Source organism: Cetorhinus maximus, chromosome 9 (assembly GCF_964194155.1).
Source record: "Cetorhinus maximus chromosome 9, sCetMax3.hap1.1, whole genome shotgun sequence".
Taxonomy (NCBI): Eukaryota; Metazoa; Chordata; class Chondrichthyes; order Lamniformes; family Cetorhinidae; genus Cetorhinus; species Cetorhinus maximus.
In genome coordinates this window covers 23,396,004-23,412,694 of record NC_135887.1, presented here as the reverse complement: position 1 = coordinate 23,412,694, position 16,691 = coordinate 23,396,004, and the positions used below count along the sequence as shown (strand labels likewise).

The window sequence follows — 16,691 nt, the reverse complement described above, 5'->3', positions numbered from 1 at the left end:
TTAATTTAGATGTGCAAATTTTTTTATTCTTCATCAAAACGTAGTTCTACAATAGTATACAGCGTTTTCATACTGAATTTGATATATCCTCCAACAGCAAGAACTGCTCACCATCCACATTTCCATCTTTGAAAACATTGAAAAACACACACCAACCAGTTAGTGTTGAGCTTTCTCTGCGTGGAAGGAAAGTTATAGGTTTTTAAACCCTCTTGATTTTTTTTTTTAAAATCACGGAGTCCAGTCATAAATTATGAAGTTCCATACATCAATATCAGACAAGTGACCATTTACCCAAACAAGACACCAGATGGCTGCTGATAGGGGACATATTCACTAAGGTATAGATGTTGTTTCACTCTACCCTTACAAGCACCCTTGCCAGCGACACCCACATTCCATGAAAGAACAAAAGGTGTGTCTTAGTTTAGATTCACTTGCTCCTAGCAATGAAGCAAGAAATGGATACTCTACAATCACACTCCTGTTAATTAATACTGGTTCAGCCTCCAGCAATAGTGTTGAGTCTTGTACAGAGCTTCAATGGGTCATTCAAATTGTCAATATATTGGCAAGTTTCTTGGTCCAGCATGATGAATAGCATTGCCACTTGGAGGCTGGGGAGGGGTCAGAAAGAGACACACCACCACCTGCATGCTCAAGTTGCTCCTCTCTGCTAACAACAGGGTTACCTAGAAATCTACAATCTACATCCTCTGCACTGAGCTGACAAGGACAGTGTGAAGGGCAGAGATACGAGAATGTGTATACAGGGCTCTCAGCATGAAGGACAGAAAAAGCAAACCAGGGTGGGAGGTGCTGGTAAATATATCAGTTATTTAAAACAATTCTGATAAACTTCTACCAACTATAGCATCCTAAGTGGGATAGGCTTTAAAAACCCAACGGATACGGCGGTCCAATAACCAGGTGGTCACGGGCAAGTTGGATTTGCTTAGGTCATTTGGACGACATAATCCCCAACCCAAAGAACACATACTGTTCTACAAGATCAGCCACTAGCAAAACAGAACAAAAGTTACATCAGTAGATGTTTTTTTTTTAAAAAAGCCAGTGGCTCTGTGGTCAGCAACTCAATGCGGGAGGTGATACCAGACTGTACGAGGGGGAGCTGGGCTGGTGAGGGTGGGCAGCACATGTCTGAAGGATACAGAGTTTACACAGATACACTTAAAAAGTTAATGGAACTCAAGTACTTCCTACAAACATGTCTGTAAAAAAGAACATGATAGATTATTCATGAAACTTGGGTACAAATTCTTAACGGGAAAGGTGTTGCCTCCCCTCAAGTAAGGGTTCTCTCAATAGTGGCTCTGCTTCAGATATTGGCACTGTCACTACAGGTTTTAGGCTCCAGTCTTGTCCATTTAAGTCCACCTAGAAATGCAATCATCCACCTGGGCATATATCACTGCGGCTCCTGCTCCAAACGCATTCTATCCCTACCTTGGTGCCCATCAGGTGTAGTTTTTCAATAGCAACTCCATCAACTGCAATGTCTCCTGCAGATGGATTAAGTTTACCCGTAGCACATATAAAAGCAGCTTATATTTATCTTTTTGTTTTTAAGGAATACAGCAGCAGTCTCCTCCACAGTGAGCAATTGCAGCAAATAAATTAAGCCAAGCTCTGTGGAGGCACCCTTTTCACATTGTAAGCAAAAAGAAAAAACACCAAGTGTTTATTTAGAATTAGGACTTTTAAAACAAACACTTTAAAGCTCCTCAAATTATCGGAACAGGCACGGGTCCCATTCCAGTATGGTCATTGGAAACCTTAAACTAGCAAAAATACATTAAATAAATACACTTAGACGTTGACACACTTCGTTGCATCACCTCAAACTGCTTCTGCCTCCACAGTAACAGCCCTATAAATTGTCAGCACTAGCTCGGAACACTCAAGCTTGCCAGGACAATATCTGGAAGCTCATTCCACTGCTCTCTTCACAGTTCAAGTTGGCAGATTACTTGTAACTTCACAGGACTTTTGCTTATCTTTACTGGAATCCATGGAGAAATATTTGCAATGTTGCTACATGAAGATTTCACGTTTCCAGCGCATGTTAAAAATCCTGGTGACAACACAGCACGGCATCTTTGCAGATATTCAAAATCAGAGAGAGAAAAAGCCTCAGAGGAAAGTTACCATTGAGTGTGTAACATGTCGGACACACAATGAAAGGAATACCAAGAGACAGCAATTCCTGGAGACAGGAATTATCACAACACTCTTCCACTGTATACCATCTACAAACTAATTTTAAAATCCATTACTAAAGCTTCTTAGTTGAAAATTAAAAACACTGGATGGCAGTTAAGCTGCTTCAGTAGGTCACAACCTGTAAACGCTGTAAAATACTTTTCATCTGGAATAAAATCGATTTCCACAGCAAGGCCATACATTAAACCACAATAGTCATCACTACACCTATCTGTGCTAGAAGTCAATTAATAGGACACAGTTCTTCTGTCAAGCATGACAAGTCTAACTCTCTCGATGTGCTGTGAGGCACCCCCCCTTGCCACCCCCAAGGTGTGTGATGCAGTGATCTTACACTGGCCACTTGTCCAAAAAAAAGTACTGCTTTTCTGAGACAAAACTGCTCCTGCTCAAATCTCAGCCCTGCTGACTACCACATCCAAAGAACACAGCCATTTCGGTGCTCTTGCCATGCTGATTTAGCATATTGATGCCACGGGGACATAAGAAAGGGAACACTCTTAACTTGCCACTAAAACCAGTGACAGACCCGTACATACCAGTACTTCACCTACCGTTACACAGCTCAAAATACTCATCAGCCACAACTAAAATTCAGAAAGGCATAATCTGTCATTGCGCTGTTATGTGATGAACATAAGAAAATTTCAGAGAACGTTACTTGATACTGAAATGTAGTGACAACACTGAAATCTAACGGCTAACCAGATATTCGACCATTTCAACCATCATAAAAGGTCTTAAAAGTCTCCCAGCTAGAAAATGAATCCCCATTAATTCTGTTCTGAACACAAACCAGCTGGTGGAGAGAGCAATATTGTATCAGAGTTGAAGTTCAACAATCGTAGTCATGATTTATCAGATTGAATTATTTGGGTGCAGGGGGTGAAAACAGAAGCTCCATTAGTTCTTAGTGATAATCAGAAGCCCTGGCTTCTCCAACATGCAGATACAAAAATAAGAACCCCCAAAACAAGTAAGGTGGTTATTAATATAATCTTTCAAAGTTTATGAAATTGTTTCTTCACCACACCGCCCCCCCACAATGCTCACGCATCGCACAAGAGTTCAAAAATGCTTTAGGATAAATTTTCATTATTTCCTTTACCGAGGTGTTTGGGTTGGAGTTGAGGGGTGGTTGTGAGAGGGGATAAGAGTCAGGGCAAAGAAGATAATAAACAGGAATGTGCTGCACAGTTGATGAACAGCCACCATCTGCAAACATTGTGAAGTGCACCTTTAAATGCAAGCATAAACAGGCACCATTTCAGTGTTTGTCCGGCAGCATTGACACACAGTACTAACCTGACCAAGCTTATCAAATAGTGACTCCAATCACACAACATTTATCGCAGAACGAGTCAACATCAGTAAAGCTTTGAAGCCTTGAAAAAGAGGAGGGGGGGGGGGGGCGCAGCAGAACCTGTTACAACCCTGAACTATTGAACAAAATATTCCAAATCTAATTATTTTGTTGGTTAAGAGAACCACTCGAGAATGATTGTTGCTATCCAACAGTAGCTTTGTGCTGAAAACAATGCCAGCTTTCTAATTTCAAACCATTATAACAGCTCTGAAGAGAGCAAAGACTTAAGGCTTTTCAATGGGCTTGAGAGAGACCGACCAATGACTTGCAGGTGTCAATGGCATCGCTCGTACACAACTGCTGCTACTCGGACCCTCACTAACAGGCAACATTCATACAGAATTACACTTAATTTTTTTAAAGTTACAGTAGTATAGCAATATTCAGCCAGTGTATTGAAGAGAAAAATAAGAATGCATTTAATGCATTTGTTGCCAAACTTGTCTGCAATTAAAATTCATTTTGTTTATTAAGGACCACCAGTGGAAATTACTACTTTAAGCCTTCCAGGCAGACCAGTGATGAGGAATAAAGTATCGCATGGACATGGAATTTATAACATGTATTCCAAGGATAGGTCTCCCTCTGATGACCAGAAATAGCAGCTGTATAAATGGATTATCCAGAATCACCCATTTAATGTCGAGGGAGTGGAGAGGCAAAATCAAATACCATTTTCAGTTTTTGCAGTTAAGAGCTCCTTGTGATTTGAGCATTTAAAAAGGATTCTTCTCAATTTCCTCCAACTTATATTCAGCTCTGAATGCATTGGTGTTAACATTCCTCTGGCACCTTCTCCCCAGTAGTTACTTCCCCAGTGTTGGCCCTGACAGGAAGTGCCATGTGATTTGACTGTGTAGGGCATCACTGATGCAACTGAAACATTCAACATCCACAAGGACTAACCCAGGTGGTGGTCATTAGAGAGCAACTGGGAGCGGAAATCTGCTGAGAACAGCTGCCCCAGGACAATAAAGTCAACTGCAGTGATCAGCAAAACATTCTGGGACTCAAACACAGGGCCTCTGCACCTGGTGGTTTCTCCAGTTCATTTGCCATCGAGGAGGATTCATGAATTTAGGACAGCCTCATCTAAAGGAAGACTTAACTGCACAATCTGTTGCTGACTGATTCAGTGCATGGATTTTGAGTTTAAACAATTCATTGTGCATTTGCTAGTTTCTTTTTTTTTAAAATCATTCTTTTAATGTGGACATCACTGGCAAGTCCAGCATTTATTGTCCATCCTCATTTACCCCGAGAAGCTGCAGTCAGGCTTCCTTCTTCCTGAAACACTGCCTTCTTTGTGGCAATTTGTGATGCAATTGAGCAACTTGTTAGGCCACTACATTGGCGTGGAACTGAAGTTGCATACAAGCCCAGACCAAGTAAAGGCAACAGGCTTCTGTCCCCAAAAGGACACTCGTGAACCAGCTGGATTAACAATGAAAGCTTCATGGTCACTTTTATTACAAACATACCTGGTGGAAGTCAAAAGATGTCTCCTCTCAGCCACCCCAAGCACTGCAGATTTTTGAAGGCACGATATTACACGATGGCAAACCAACAAAGGTCAATAAAGCAGGGAGCAAGGAGAGGGGCTTTATGAGCAGACTGCAAGAACTCTGACAGTTTTCATGGTGATGATGGGTCACAGCACACCTCTTATGATTCAGCAGGATTGCTCTAACTCTCCATACTACACTTCTCAGTAGGATGGATAACTGGGCGTTAACAAAAACCTAAAATATTTACAGCACTAAGGGTTAATGGGGATAGTGCATGCCACTCTCTATGGACCATAAACGCAGGGATTTCAGAAATACTGACTCGACAGCAAACACTGCATAACCTGATGCAAATAACCAAGAAGCTGCCTTTTCAAACATCTAACACCCATCATTCTCGGCAATGTGTGCGCTTTACATAAAAGGCACCCTGGGGTGGGTCACTCACTGCACCACCACCCCCCCGCCCACCCAAAATAAAAAAACCCACATGCACAACCTTCTCCACTGAACTATGGTTGGTCAAAGGGAGCTTGTCAGTGTGACTGGTCCATGAGAGAGGAAGTTAGCATTTCAACTTATAACTGCCCTTCACTGCTGAGTCCACAGGCTCTTATTTCTTTCACTTGGCCTTCAATTCTCCCTCTCCCTGAAAGAAAATGAAAGAGAGGGAGGAGAAACAGAAAGATACAGAGGGTGAAAGGAGAGCACAAAAGGCCTTAAAATAAATTACCATAAAACCCAGACTGCACTGTCATCTGCAGTGACAGTTCGTCATTTTGCTTTGAAACTATAGCCTATTTTGATCTACATTGCAGAGAAAAAAAATAAACAGCTCTGCAGATTTAAATGAGTTTTCAATCTGTCACTTCTTGGATCATAAATATCACACTGAACATTTTCCCTCTTGGTGACAGCTCTGCAAATGGATCATCCATCAGGGTTAAACAGAGCTCTGCAGTTCAGAGATTACAGAGCCTGCTACAAGCCAGCAGTACAAGTGGGATAAGGGAGGGGGTGGGGGAAACCACTAAAATTGTTAAGCAGAAGCCACATCACCACAACTTGCTGGTAGGAAAACAGTACAGTGGATGCAAAAGAAAATTCAGATAAATATGCTGACGTGCTGTAAAGTGGTATAATGGGGCTCCTACATTTCTCTCGCGAGCTACTAATGGGGACAATTGTGCAGTTTTACACTAAACCCTGCTAGTGCTAGTGAGTGATGTGTGGACACTTGCCAGATAATTCAACAGCTGCCATCAGCTTTTCACACCTCACTTCAAATCAAAGATTCTGGCACTGCAGATGTTTTTGCAAGATTGCATCTATTTTGCATTCTTTCCCCCCTCCAATCCTGTCACTGAAGCCGGTTTCTAATCACACATCAAGGTGGTGGCTAGACACACAGGCTTCAATCTCATGAAATATTTTTCCTCACAAAAAAGGACGAGAAAAAAATGGTTTGCAAGAATCATTTCTCCAAAGCAAAATTAAAAAAAAACAATCACTGACAAGTTTGGCAATCAAAAGGCATTAACACAAATAATATGATCCAAAATTGCTGTTAAGACTGACTAGAGCACCACAGTTACTTGAACCCAGCTCATCTGTACACATGGTGGTGAATATGACTATTCTGATTAAGATTTGGTTCTGGGCCTCGGCTGACGGAGGGCCTGTGGACCTTCCCCAGCATCCCCATAGTCTGGTCCCTAAAGCAGGAGTTCTGGTAGTCCCCACCCAGATAGTCCACGGTCTGCAGGACATTCGTTTGGCTGGAGGAACCAGCTCCAGCTCGAAAGTGAGTCCCCGCCACGCAGTCCACTGGGCCCGAGGCTCCTCCATGAAACACCATCCCCAGGTCCTGGGACCCGGAGCTGTCGCTGTTGGGAGTCGGAAGGATGTTGTTCCATATTGGCTGGAAGTACTGCCCGTTGGAGTATGGCAAAGCCCCCTGGATTCCGTTGACCGGGGGCGATGGCGACAATTTATCCCCAGGAACCTTCAGGTTGTAAGGCTGGCCCAGGCACAGCTCGGCAGGGTAACTCAATGTCTTGCTGGTGAATCCAGCTCCAGAAATCTCTCTGTGGAGCTTGTTGGGATGCCCTGTGCCAGCAGTGTCTCTGGTCAGATGTTGCAACTGTGCCAATTGGTGCTGATGCCATGTGGCAGAATCTATGTCATTCTGGTAGGCTGCTTGCATCCTGTTCATATTGCCCATGGCAACACCGCCAGGGGCAATGGCCGTCATGGTGATGGTTGGGTCACCCGGATTTACAATGCAGGGAGGCAGGTGACCCGGCACACCGTGGCCAGACACCCGGGTGCTGGCATGGATCAGCACATTACGGCTGATGGGGCTGGGGTTGGCGATCTGTCCCTCACAGACTGAGGTAGTGGTAAGGCCCGCGCTGGCCTGGCACATCTGGTATATCTGGTGCACAATGCTGTTCAAGTCAGAGGGCCTATTCTGCTGCAGGTTAGCAGCCATGGAGAGCGGAATGGTTGAGGTAGACACCGTGACGTTGGGAGGGGCATCCCCGTCTGGGCGCATCTTCCGGTATCCATGTAAACCCGGTTGCAGCAGCATGTTTTGGGGGTGGGATAAAGTGCTAGGTGCAGCGTACGGAGCAGACGGGGGGTTCATATCCGGCAGCAACCTCGCGCGGGTTCCGTCAAAGTCTTTCACAATCCTTCTCGTGGGCAGCTTGACGATCGCGAGTAAACCACGATGTGAACTGGCCTGAGAAGGGTAAGGGCTGAATCGCTGGCCCGAAGTATCCAAACCGTTCACCGTACGACGGAGGTGTTTCCTTTGTGGTACTTTGACACTATTTGGGAAGATTTTTATAGTCAGTGGATTGTTGGCAACTTTCTTAGCATACGCATCCAATTCTGCTGGGGTTGGGTACTGTGCTGATCTCATCTTCTGTGTATTTTCCCCTATGAATGAAAATAAAGATAGATAAGTGACATAGAAGATCAAGAGGGTCACTCCTCAGTGTTTACGTACCATCATTTAGCTTGCTCTGGCTATTAGGTTACAAGCGAAGCTATCGGGAGAACAGCATTTCAATAACTTCCCCCCTCCAAAAGTCAAAGCAGATGATTTTAACCTTCGCAAGACGTCAAAGTGAAAACCTGGCAGAATCAGACTCTGAAGTAAAGAGGTGTTTTACGTTACACGGTGTTAGCTATAGCTCAGTTGGTTACACTCATGCCAGAGTCAGAAAGTTCTGAGCCCATAATCCAAGCTGACACTCCAGTGCCACATTGAGGGAGTGTTGTATTGCCAGAGGCCCCATCTCCACTGTCAGGTGCTAAAACGGTTGCCATCCTACATTACACCTCAGCTGACCCTAGGCCATAAAAGGAGTGATATTAATCCCAGTCCCTCTTTACAATTAAAGCTTCATCCTCAATTCATTCATCAACATTCTTGCCCTCACCATCTCCAATAATCTCTGCAGCAGCACCCTGCAAACTCTTTCCTAGATCCTCAGAGGCTTGAAATTAAAGTTCAACTCCTGCATCTCTCTTAGGTCCTCAACTGTGAAACTTAAACTCAGTTAACTCAGTTTTCCCTTCCTCCTATAATCTGAACAGCTTCAAAGCCAGAGCTTGGAGTCGCCAGATCAATACACCCCAATTTAGGCAATCTTTTCAACATCATGATGCCTCAATGCAGCGATTGGTTCTTCGATTTTAAGAGGGGTTGTGGGGGGTGGGGGGGGTGGGGGTGGGGAGGTGGAGAGCTGGGGGGAAAAAACTGTGGTTCGAAAGTTAAAAACCCTTAGAATTTTCTTCTCCAGAAGAAATTGGCAAAATCATCCGAACAGTAGCAATTACTAGTCAGATTATTTAATAAACTAGATAATGCCTCCTGTCCCCACCTAGGTCACTGGAAGGAGAATATTGAGTCCTCCAGTGCTATGGATAAGCACGTGAACATTGTGTTCAAAAACCAATTCCTCTATTAGCTTCTCATGCTGTGCTTCAGACCCTTAGCCACATTCAGCTAGAGATTTTTATTTCAGTCTCTTATTGTGCAGCCAAGCTCATTTAATGATCCTCCCTCTAGCATATTCTTAACACCAAAGTTCTGCCCCATCAATATCTAGGGATTTGTGTGAATGAAGTCTTAAAACAATTAACACAGGAGGACACAGTGAGACAGGAAATTTTTCTGAGGTGAAATGACCTCCTGATCAGTGACAGAGAGGTGCAATGAGAAGCATTCGCTCCAGAGTACAGTCAATTAAAAGCAGCAGTTCAGGCTGCAGCGCAAGTACTGCTGGCGTCAGCCTGTCGTGAGGAGTTAAAATACTCCATATACTGCTCATGAAGTTTCAGCTTTAAAGATTCATGCTGGAGAGGCAAGATTGGCTTGCAATACTCATATCTGAGGCATGATAACAGCACAAATGGAACCCACAATAAGCCATTAGCAACACAGTTCAGAGTTAAAGTGTTTGATCCATGAACATTGTACTACTGTGTGCAATGCTTTAATCTGATTATTCATACTCTGATAATGTAACTGCCCTGAAGCACTTAAACTGCATGCTTTGTTTCATGGACTGCTTTGAGAATTAGTGACATGGAGAGTCTTTACTTGCATGACTCCGCAGTATTACGAAGACTGAGCAAAATGGAAATTAAAAACCAGAGCAACATACTGAAAGAGGACAATCTCATAACTCTAGAGAAATCTCCAACTTCACTACCCCAATTAGAACATTAACTGCCAGTAAGAGGGCAAGCAGACAGGCTGGCATACTACTGAGCCATACAGAGCATAAAGGTTCCTGCCTCTACCAGTTCCAAAGTAGAAGTTCCCCCTAATTCTGGCAGGAGGGCCATCTGCACTAGTTTAGAATGAGAATAAAACTGACATTTTAGGGTAGATTTAAACCCTTCCCAACATCACCTCAAAGGGCAACAGGCTGCTCATCATAAGATAGAATCCTGATTAAATAGGTACCCTGACAACATGTTATCAATGTTAGAGGCAGAGAATGAAAAGGAGATGAAACATGCGCTTAAGATAGAGGTGACTAAATCTTCTGACAGTGGGCAGGGGGGTGGTGACGGAGGGGTCCAAAAAAACAAACCAGGCACCCTTTATTTTTTAGCAATCCTTTAACCAGAATGTATTGGCATGGTAAAAAGGGGGAAAAGTGACACTGAGAAATCTTCAGTTTCCCCTGGAGTGCCAGTATCAGCGCTTCAATAAAAGTGCCTTAAATAAAACAGACAATGGAAACTGAATCTAAACAGGTTGAGATCCCCCAGGGAAAGTCTGAAATGGTTTATTTAAAAGTGACTGAAAGATCAAAGGATTTTCATGGAAACACACCTCAACTGCTACATCTGTGGAATGAAAGACTTGCAAAATGAATGCCACAGCTCCCAGCATTAAGAAGAAAATAATTTCAGCCCTAACAATTCAAGCAGTTCCTAAGAGCATAAATATTGAGCCATTGGGAGAAGCCTCCTTTTCCAAGCATTCTCAAGTCATTTCAAACTTGCTCCCATTAATACCATCACCAATATTTCATGCTAGTGTTATACAATACAAAAATGTTCTCTCCAGGCAACTCTTCAGTTTGGATGGACAAAAACCTATGAAATGTACTTTCTGCTGTGCACTTGCAGTTCGAATGAACCTAATACAAAGATATCACACTAATCATCATCATGTTTCACAAATGTTTGAGACATAGCCGGGGTATATTTCCTATCTAACAACTTGATAACAAAAGAAGAGGTGCAGCACAGAATTAACTAGGACACACACACTTTACTCAAGCTAACCCTCTTGAGCATAGTGGCAAAAGCGATTTGGGATGGAATTTACATACCTCCACTTAACAAGGAGTCCTGAGCTCATTCAGGCTTCAGTTGATTAAAAGCCCTGGAGGAGCCTGTCTGTGGAACTGATAATGGAAAGTAGCGAGACAGCAGATGAATTAAACAAGTATTTTGCTTCGGTCTTCACTATATAGAGGACACAAGTAACATCCTGGAAATAGCTGTAAATCAGGAAATGGAAGGGAGGGAGGAACTTGGGAAAATTACAATCACCAGGGAAGTGGTATTGAGCAAATTGTTGGGGCTGGAAAGATTGGAAAATAGCAAATGTAACTCTTATTCAAAAAGGGAGGGAGACAGAAAGCAGAAAACTATAGGTCAGTTAACCTAACATCTGTCATTGGGAAGGTGTTAGAAGCTATTAAACATGTCATAGCAGGGGACTAAAGGCAATCAGGCAGAGTCAGCATGATTTTGTAGAAGGGAAATCATGTTTAACCAATTTATTGGAATTCTCTGAAGGAGTCATGTGTGCTGTGGATAAAAGGGGAACTGGTGGATATACTGTACTTAGATTTCCAGAAGGCATTTGATAAGGTGCCAAATCAAAGGTTAGCAGAAAATAAAAGCTGTGGTGCAGGGGGTAACATATTGGCATGGATAGATTGCTTCCTGTTAGCTTGCCAGAGTTGACATAAATGGGTCTTTTTCTGGTTGGCAGGATGTCACAAGTGGTGTGCCACAGGGTTCACAGAACCATAGAAAAGTTACAGCACAGGAGACGGCCATTCGGCCCATCTTGTCCATGCCAGCCCGAGGACACCCAGATGCCCTTTCTAATCCCACCCTCCTGCACCTGGCCCATAGCCCTGCAGCTTACAGCACTTTAAAAAGTACCTGGATCTGCACCTAAAGAGTTTGAAGTTTCTGCCTCTACCACCAACTTGAGCAGCGAATTCCAGACACCCACTACCCTCTGTGTAAACTACCCTACACCTTCTACCACTTATCTTGAATCTATGTCCCCTGGTTCTAGAATTCTCCATCAAGGGAAACAATATTATCCTGTCCACTATCTATTCCCCTCATAATTTTGTACACCTCAATCAAGTCACCTCTCAGCCTTCTTTGCTCTAAGGAAAATAGCCCCAACCTATCCAATCTCTCCTCGTAGCTACACTTTTCTAACCCTGGCAAACATCCTTGTAAACCTTCTCTGCACTCTCTCCAGAGCTATTACATCCTTCCTGTAATGTGGTGACCAGAACTGCACACAATACTCCAGTTGTGGCCTCACCAGTGTTTTATACAATTCCAACATTATATCCTTACTTTTATATTCTATACCTCTGCCAATGAAGGAGAGCATTCCATATGCCTTCTTTACAACCTTATCTACTTGAACTGCTGCCTTCAGGGGCCTGTGTACTTGTACGCCAAGATCTCTCACTTCATCTACCCCTCTTAGTATATTCCCATTTATTTTGTAATCCCTGTAACTGTTTGACCTCCCTAAATGTATGACCTCACACTTCTCTATGTTAAGATCCATCTGCCACTTTACCGCCCACTCCACCAACCCATCTATATCGTTTTGGAGATTATGGCTATCCTCTACACTATCCACTACTCGGCCAATCTGTGTCATCTGCAAATTTCCCAATCGTGCCCCCCATGTTCATGTCCAAATCGTTAATATATAACACAAACAGCAAGGGTCCCAACACCGAGCCCTGTGGAACACCACTTGAGACAACTTTCCATTCGCAAGGGCATCCATCGACCATTACCCTTTGTTTCCTGTTACAAAGCCAACCTTTTCTCCAGTTTGCCACATTACCCTGAATCCCATGGGCTTTTACTTTCCTGATCCATCTGCCATGTGGGACCTTGTCAAATGCCTTACTAAAATCCATGTACACAACATCCCTGCACTGCCTTCATCAACCCTTCTTGTCACTTCAATCAAATTTGTGAGGCAAGACTTTTCTTTAACAAATCCATGCTGACCATCCCTGATAGTCCATGCCTTTCCACATGACAGTTAATCCTATCTCTCAAGATTGATTCTACTAATTTGCTCACCACCGATGTAAGGCTAACTGGCCTATAATTGTTTGCATTTCCTTTGATCCCTTTTTAAACAATGGAACTAAGTTTGCATTTCTCCAGTCCTCCGGTACCTCCCCTGTATCTAGTGAAGATTGGAAAATCATCCTCAGAGCATCTGCTATCTCCTCCCTGACTTCCTTCAGCAGCCTCAGAAACAATCCATCCGGCCCTGGTAACTTATCAACTTTCAAGGATTACAACCCTTCGAGTACTTCCTCTCTCTTTATGACTATCCCGTCCAATATCTCGCAGTGTTCCTTCTGGACTACTATACCTACATCCTCCCTTTCCTTTGTAAACACGGGGACAAAATATTCATTCAGAACCCTTCCCACAGCCTCTGCATCTACACACAAGTTTCCATCTTCATCTCTGATAGGTCCCACTTTTTCCTTAACTAACCTTTTAGCATTAATGTATTGGTAAAACATCTTTGGGTTATCTTTAACTTTACATGCTAATCTTTTTTCATGCCCTCTCTTTGATTTCCTTATTTCCTTTTTTACTTCATCCCTGCACTTCCCACATTCGTCTAGGCTATCTGCAGCGCTTAGTTCTTGGTGCCTATCGTATGCTTTCTTTTTCTGTTTGATCTTCTCCTGTATTCCTCTAGACAGCCAGGGGAGTCTAGATTTGGCAGTACCACTCTTACTTTTGTAGGGGACATGTCTACTTTGTACAATTAGGATCTCACTTTTTAGTGCTTCCCACTGGTTTTCCACAGTTTTATCCTCCAGCAGTGCTGTCCAGTCCACCTCAACCAAGTCCCTTCTCATTTCTGCAAAATTTGCCTTCCCCCAGTTCAAGACTTTTACTCCTGCCTTATCTCTGTCCTTTTCCTTGGTAATGCTAAATCTAACTGAATTGTGATCACTGTCCCCGATATGGTCGCCAACTGTCACTTCACCCACTTGCCCTTCTCCATTCCCCAAGTCTAGGTCTAGAATTGCATGTCCTCTCGTTGGGTTTGTCACTAATTGGTTGAAAAAATTTTCCTGGACACACTGCATGAATTTTTCTCCCTCAGTGCCCCTTATATTGTTTGAATCCCAGTTGATATTAGGATAGTTGAAGTCTCCTATTATTGCCCTCTTGTTCTTACAAGCAGAAATTTGCCTACATATTTGTTCTTCTATCCCCCTTTCACTATTTGGGGCTCTGTAGTATACTCCCAGTAGTGTGACTGCCCCTTTTTTATTTCTAAGCTCAATCCATAAAGCCTCGTTTGTTGACCCATTTAGTTTATCATCCCTTCTCACAACTGGAATTGATTCTTTAACCATTAGTGCTACCCCCCCACTCCTTTTTTATCTACTACTCTATTGTGTCTGAAGACTCTATATGCAGGGATATTAAGCTGCCAGTTTTGTCCCTCCTTTAGCCAGGTCTCTGTTATAGCAATGACATCCTGCTGCCATGTGTCTACCTGTGCCCTTAACTCATCTATCTTGTTTGTAATACTACTTGCATTGAAGTATAAACAGTTTAACCCCGTCAGTTTCCCTTGCTGGATACTTTGTAAACTTTGCTTCTCCTGTAACTCCATGTCTATCACAACGTCCCTGGCTAATGTTCTACCTCCATTTTTCTGATCTGAATCTGACCTATCTGATCCTACTCCTGGGATCCCATCCCTCTGCAACACTAGTTTAAATACTCCCCAACAGAACTAGCAAAAGCCCCCGCAAGGACACTGGTCCCAGCTCTGCCTGGGTGCAGCCGTCCGGTTTGTACAGGTCCCACCTTCCCCAGAACCGGTCCCAGTGCCTCAAGAATCTGAATCCCTCCCGGCTACACCATCTCTCCAGCCACATGTTCATTTGATCTATCCTCTTATTCCTGCTCTCGCTAGCATGTGGAACTGGGAGTAATCCTGAGATTACTATATTTGAAGTCCTACATTTTAATTTATCTCCTAACTTCCTGTACTGAGTTTGCAGGTCCTCATCCCTTAGTTTACCTATGTCGTTGGTACCAATGCGTACCATGACCACTGGCTGTTTACCTTCCCTCCCCAGAACGTCTTGCAGCCGCTCCGTGTCATCCTGGCACCAGGGAGGCAACATACCATCCTTGATTCACATTTGCGGCCACAGAAGCGTCTGTCTGTGCCCCTAACTATTGAATCCCCATATCACTATAGCCCTGCCCCTCCCGCCCCTCTGAGCAGCAGAGCCACCCACGGCGCCGTGAACTTGGCTGTTGCTGCTTTCCTGAGAGGCCATCCCCACCCCCACCACCACCCCACAACAGTATCCAAAGCGCTATATCTGTTAGAGAGGGGGATGACCACAGGGGACTCCTGCACTACCTTCTTGAGTCATTTACTGTCCCTGATGGTCACCCATTCCCTTTTTGCCTGTGTAATCTTCACCTGCGGTGTGACCACCTCGCTAAATGTGCTATCCACGACTTGCTCAGCATCAGGATCAGTGCTGGGGCCTAAATTTTTTACAATTTATATAAACGACTTGGATGAAGGGACCAAAGGAATGGCTGCTAAATTTGCTGACAACAAAGATAGGTAAGATAGTAAATTGTGAAGGGGATACAAGGAGGCTACAAGGTGACATAGATAGGTTAAGTGAATGGGCAAAGATCTGGCAAATGCAGCATAACAAGGACAAATGTGAAATTTTTACTTTTTGGCAAGATAATGAAAAATATTATCTAAATGGTGAGGGATTGCAGAACTCAGAGTTTCAAAGGGGTCCGGGTGGTCTTGTGTATGAATCACAAAAGGTACAGCAGAAAATTAGGAAAGCTAATAGAATGTTATCATTTATTGCGAGGGGAATTACTACAAAAGTGGGGAGGTTATGCTTCAATTGTACAGGGCATTGGTGAAACCACATCTGAAGTAGTGTAAACAGTGCTGGTCTCCTTAAAGACAGATGTAAATGTGTTAGAAGCAATTCAGAGAACGTTTACTGAACTAATACCAGGAATGGATGGGTTGCCTTATGGACAGGTTAGGCTTATATCCACTGGAATTTAGAACAGTAAGAGGTGACTTGATCGAAACGTAAGATCCTGAGGAGACTTGACAGGGTGGATATGGAGAGGATGTTTCCTCTTGTGGGAGAATCTAGAGCTAGGGGGTTGCTGTTTAAAAATAAGGGGTCGCTCACTTAAGACAGATGAGAATTTTTTTCTCTGGAGGGTAGGGAGTCTTTGGTACTCTCCTCCTCAAAAGGCAGTGGAAGCAGAGTCTGAATATTTTTAAGGCAGGGCTAGATAGATTCTTAATTAACAAGGGGGGGGTGTGAGAGATTATTGGGGGTGTAGGCAGGAATGTGGGGTTGAGATTACATTCAGATCAGCCATGAATTTATTGAATGGTGAAGCAGGATTGAGGGACCAAGTGTCCCACTCCTGCTCCTAATTTGTATGTAGTTCTGCATTTCTACCAGCAACAGGTGTTGGAATTGTCAAAAATTAGCACAGAAACTCAATATCCCTTTACCACACTGGAGGGAGTGTTAAACAATTTACACCCATTCACTACTCATTGAAACAATAGAAACAAAAGCACTGATTGCACAAGACATTTGTCAGCAAGCTTTTGTTGGATAACCCTCTAAACTGGCAATCAGTTATGAAGCAGACTCAATTTACACCCATTTCCTTCTTAAATACAACCT

The 16,691-nt window shown here is 43.4% G+C and overlaps 1 protein-coding gene across 2 annotated transcripts in view; it reads right to left on the bottom strand.

Moving 5' to 3' along the window:
- Positions 1-6,579: 6,579 nt before the first annotated feature.
- Positions 6,580-16,691, bottom strand: part of fam222ba (family with sequence similarity 222 member Ba) — a 48,705-nt gene continuing 38,593 nt past the window's right edge. For both annotated transcript variants that reach the window (XM_078548290.1, XM_078548291.1), the window contains exon 2: positions 6,580-8,064. In XM_078548290.1, the coding sequence (XP_078404416.1) occupies positions 6,725-8,047 (1,323 nt within the window). In that variant the 5' untranslated portion in view covers positions 8,048-8,064 and the 3' untranslated portion in view covers positions 6,580-6,724. The remainder of the gene's footprint in view (positions 8,065-16,691) is intronic.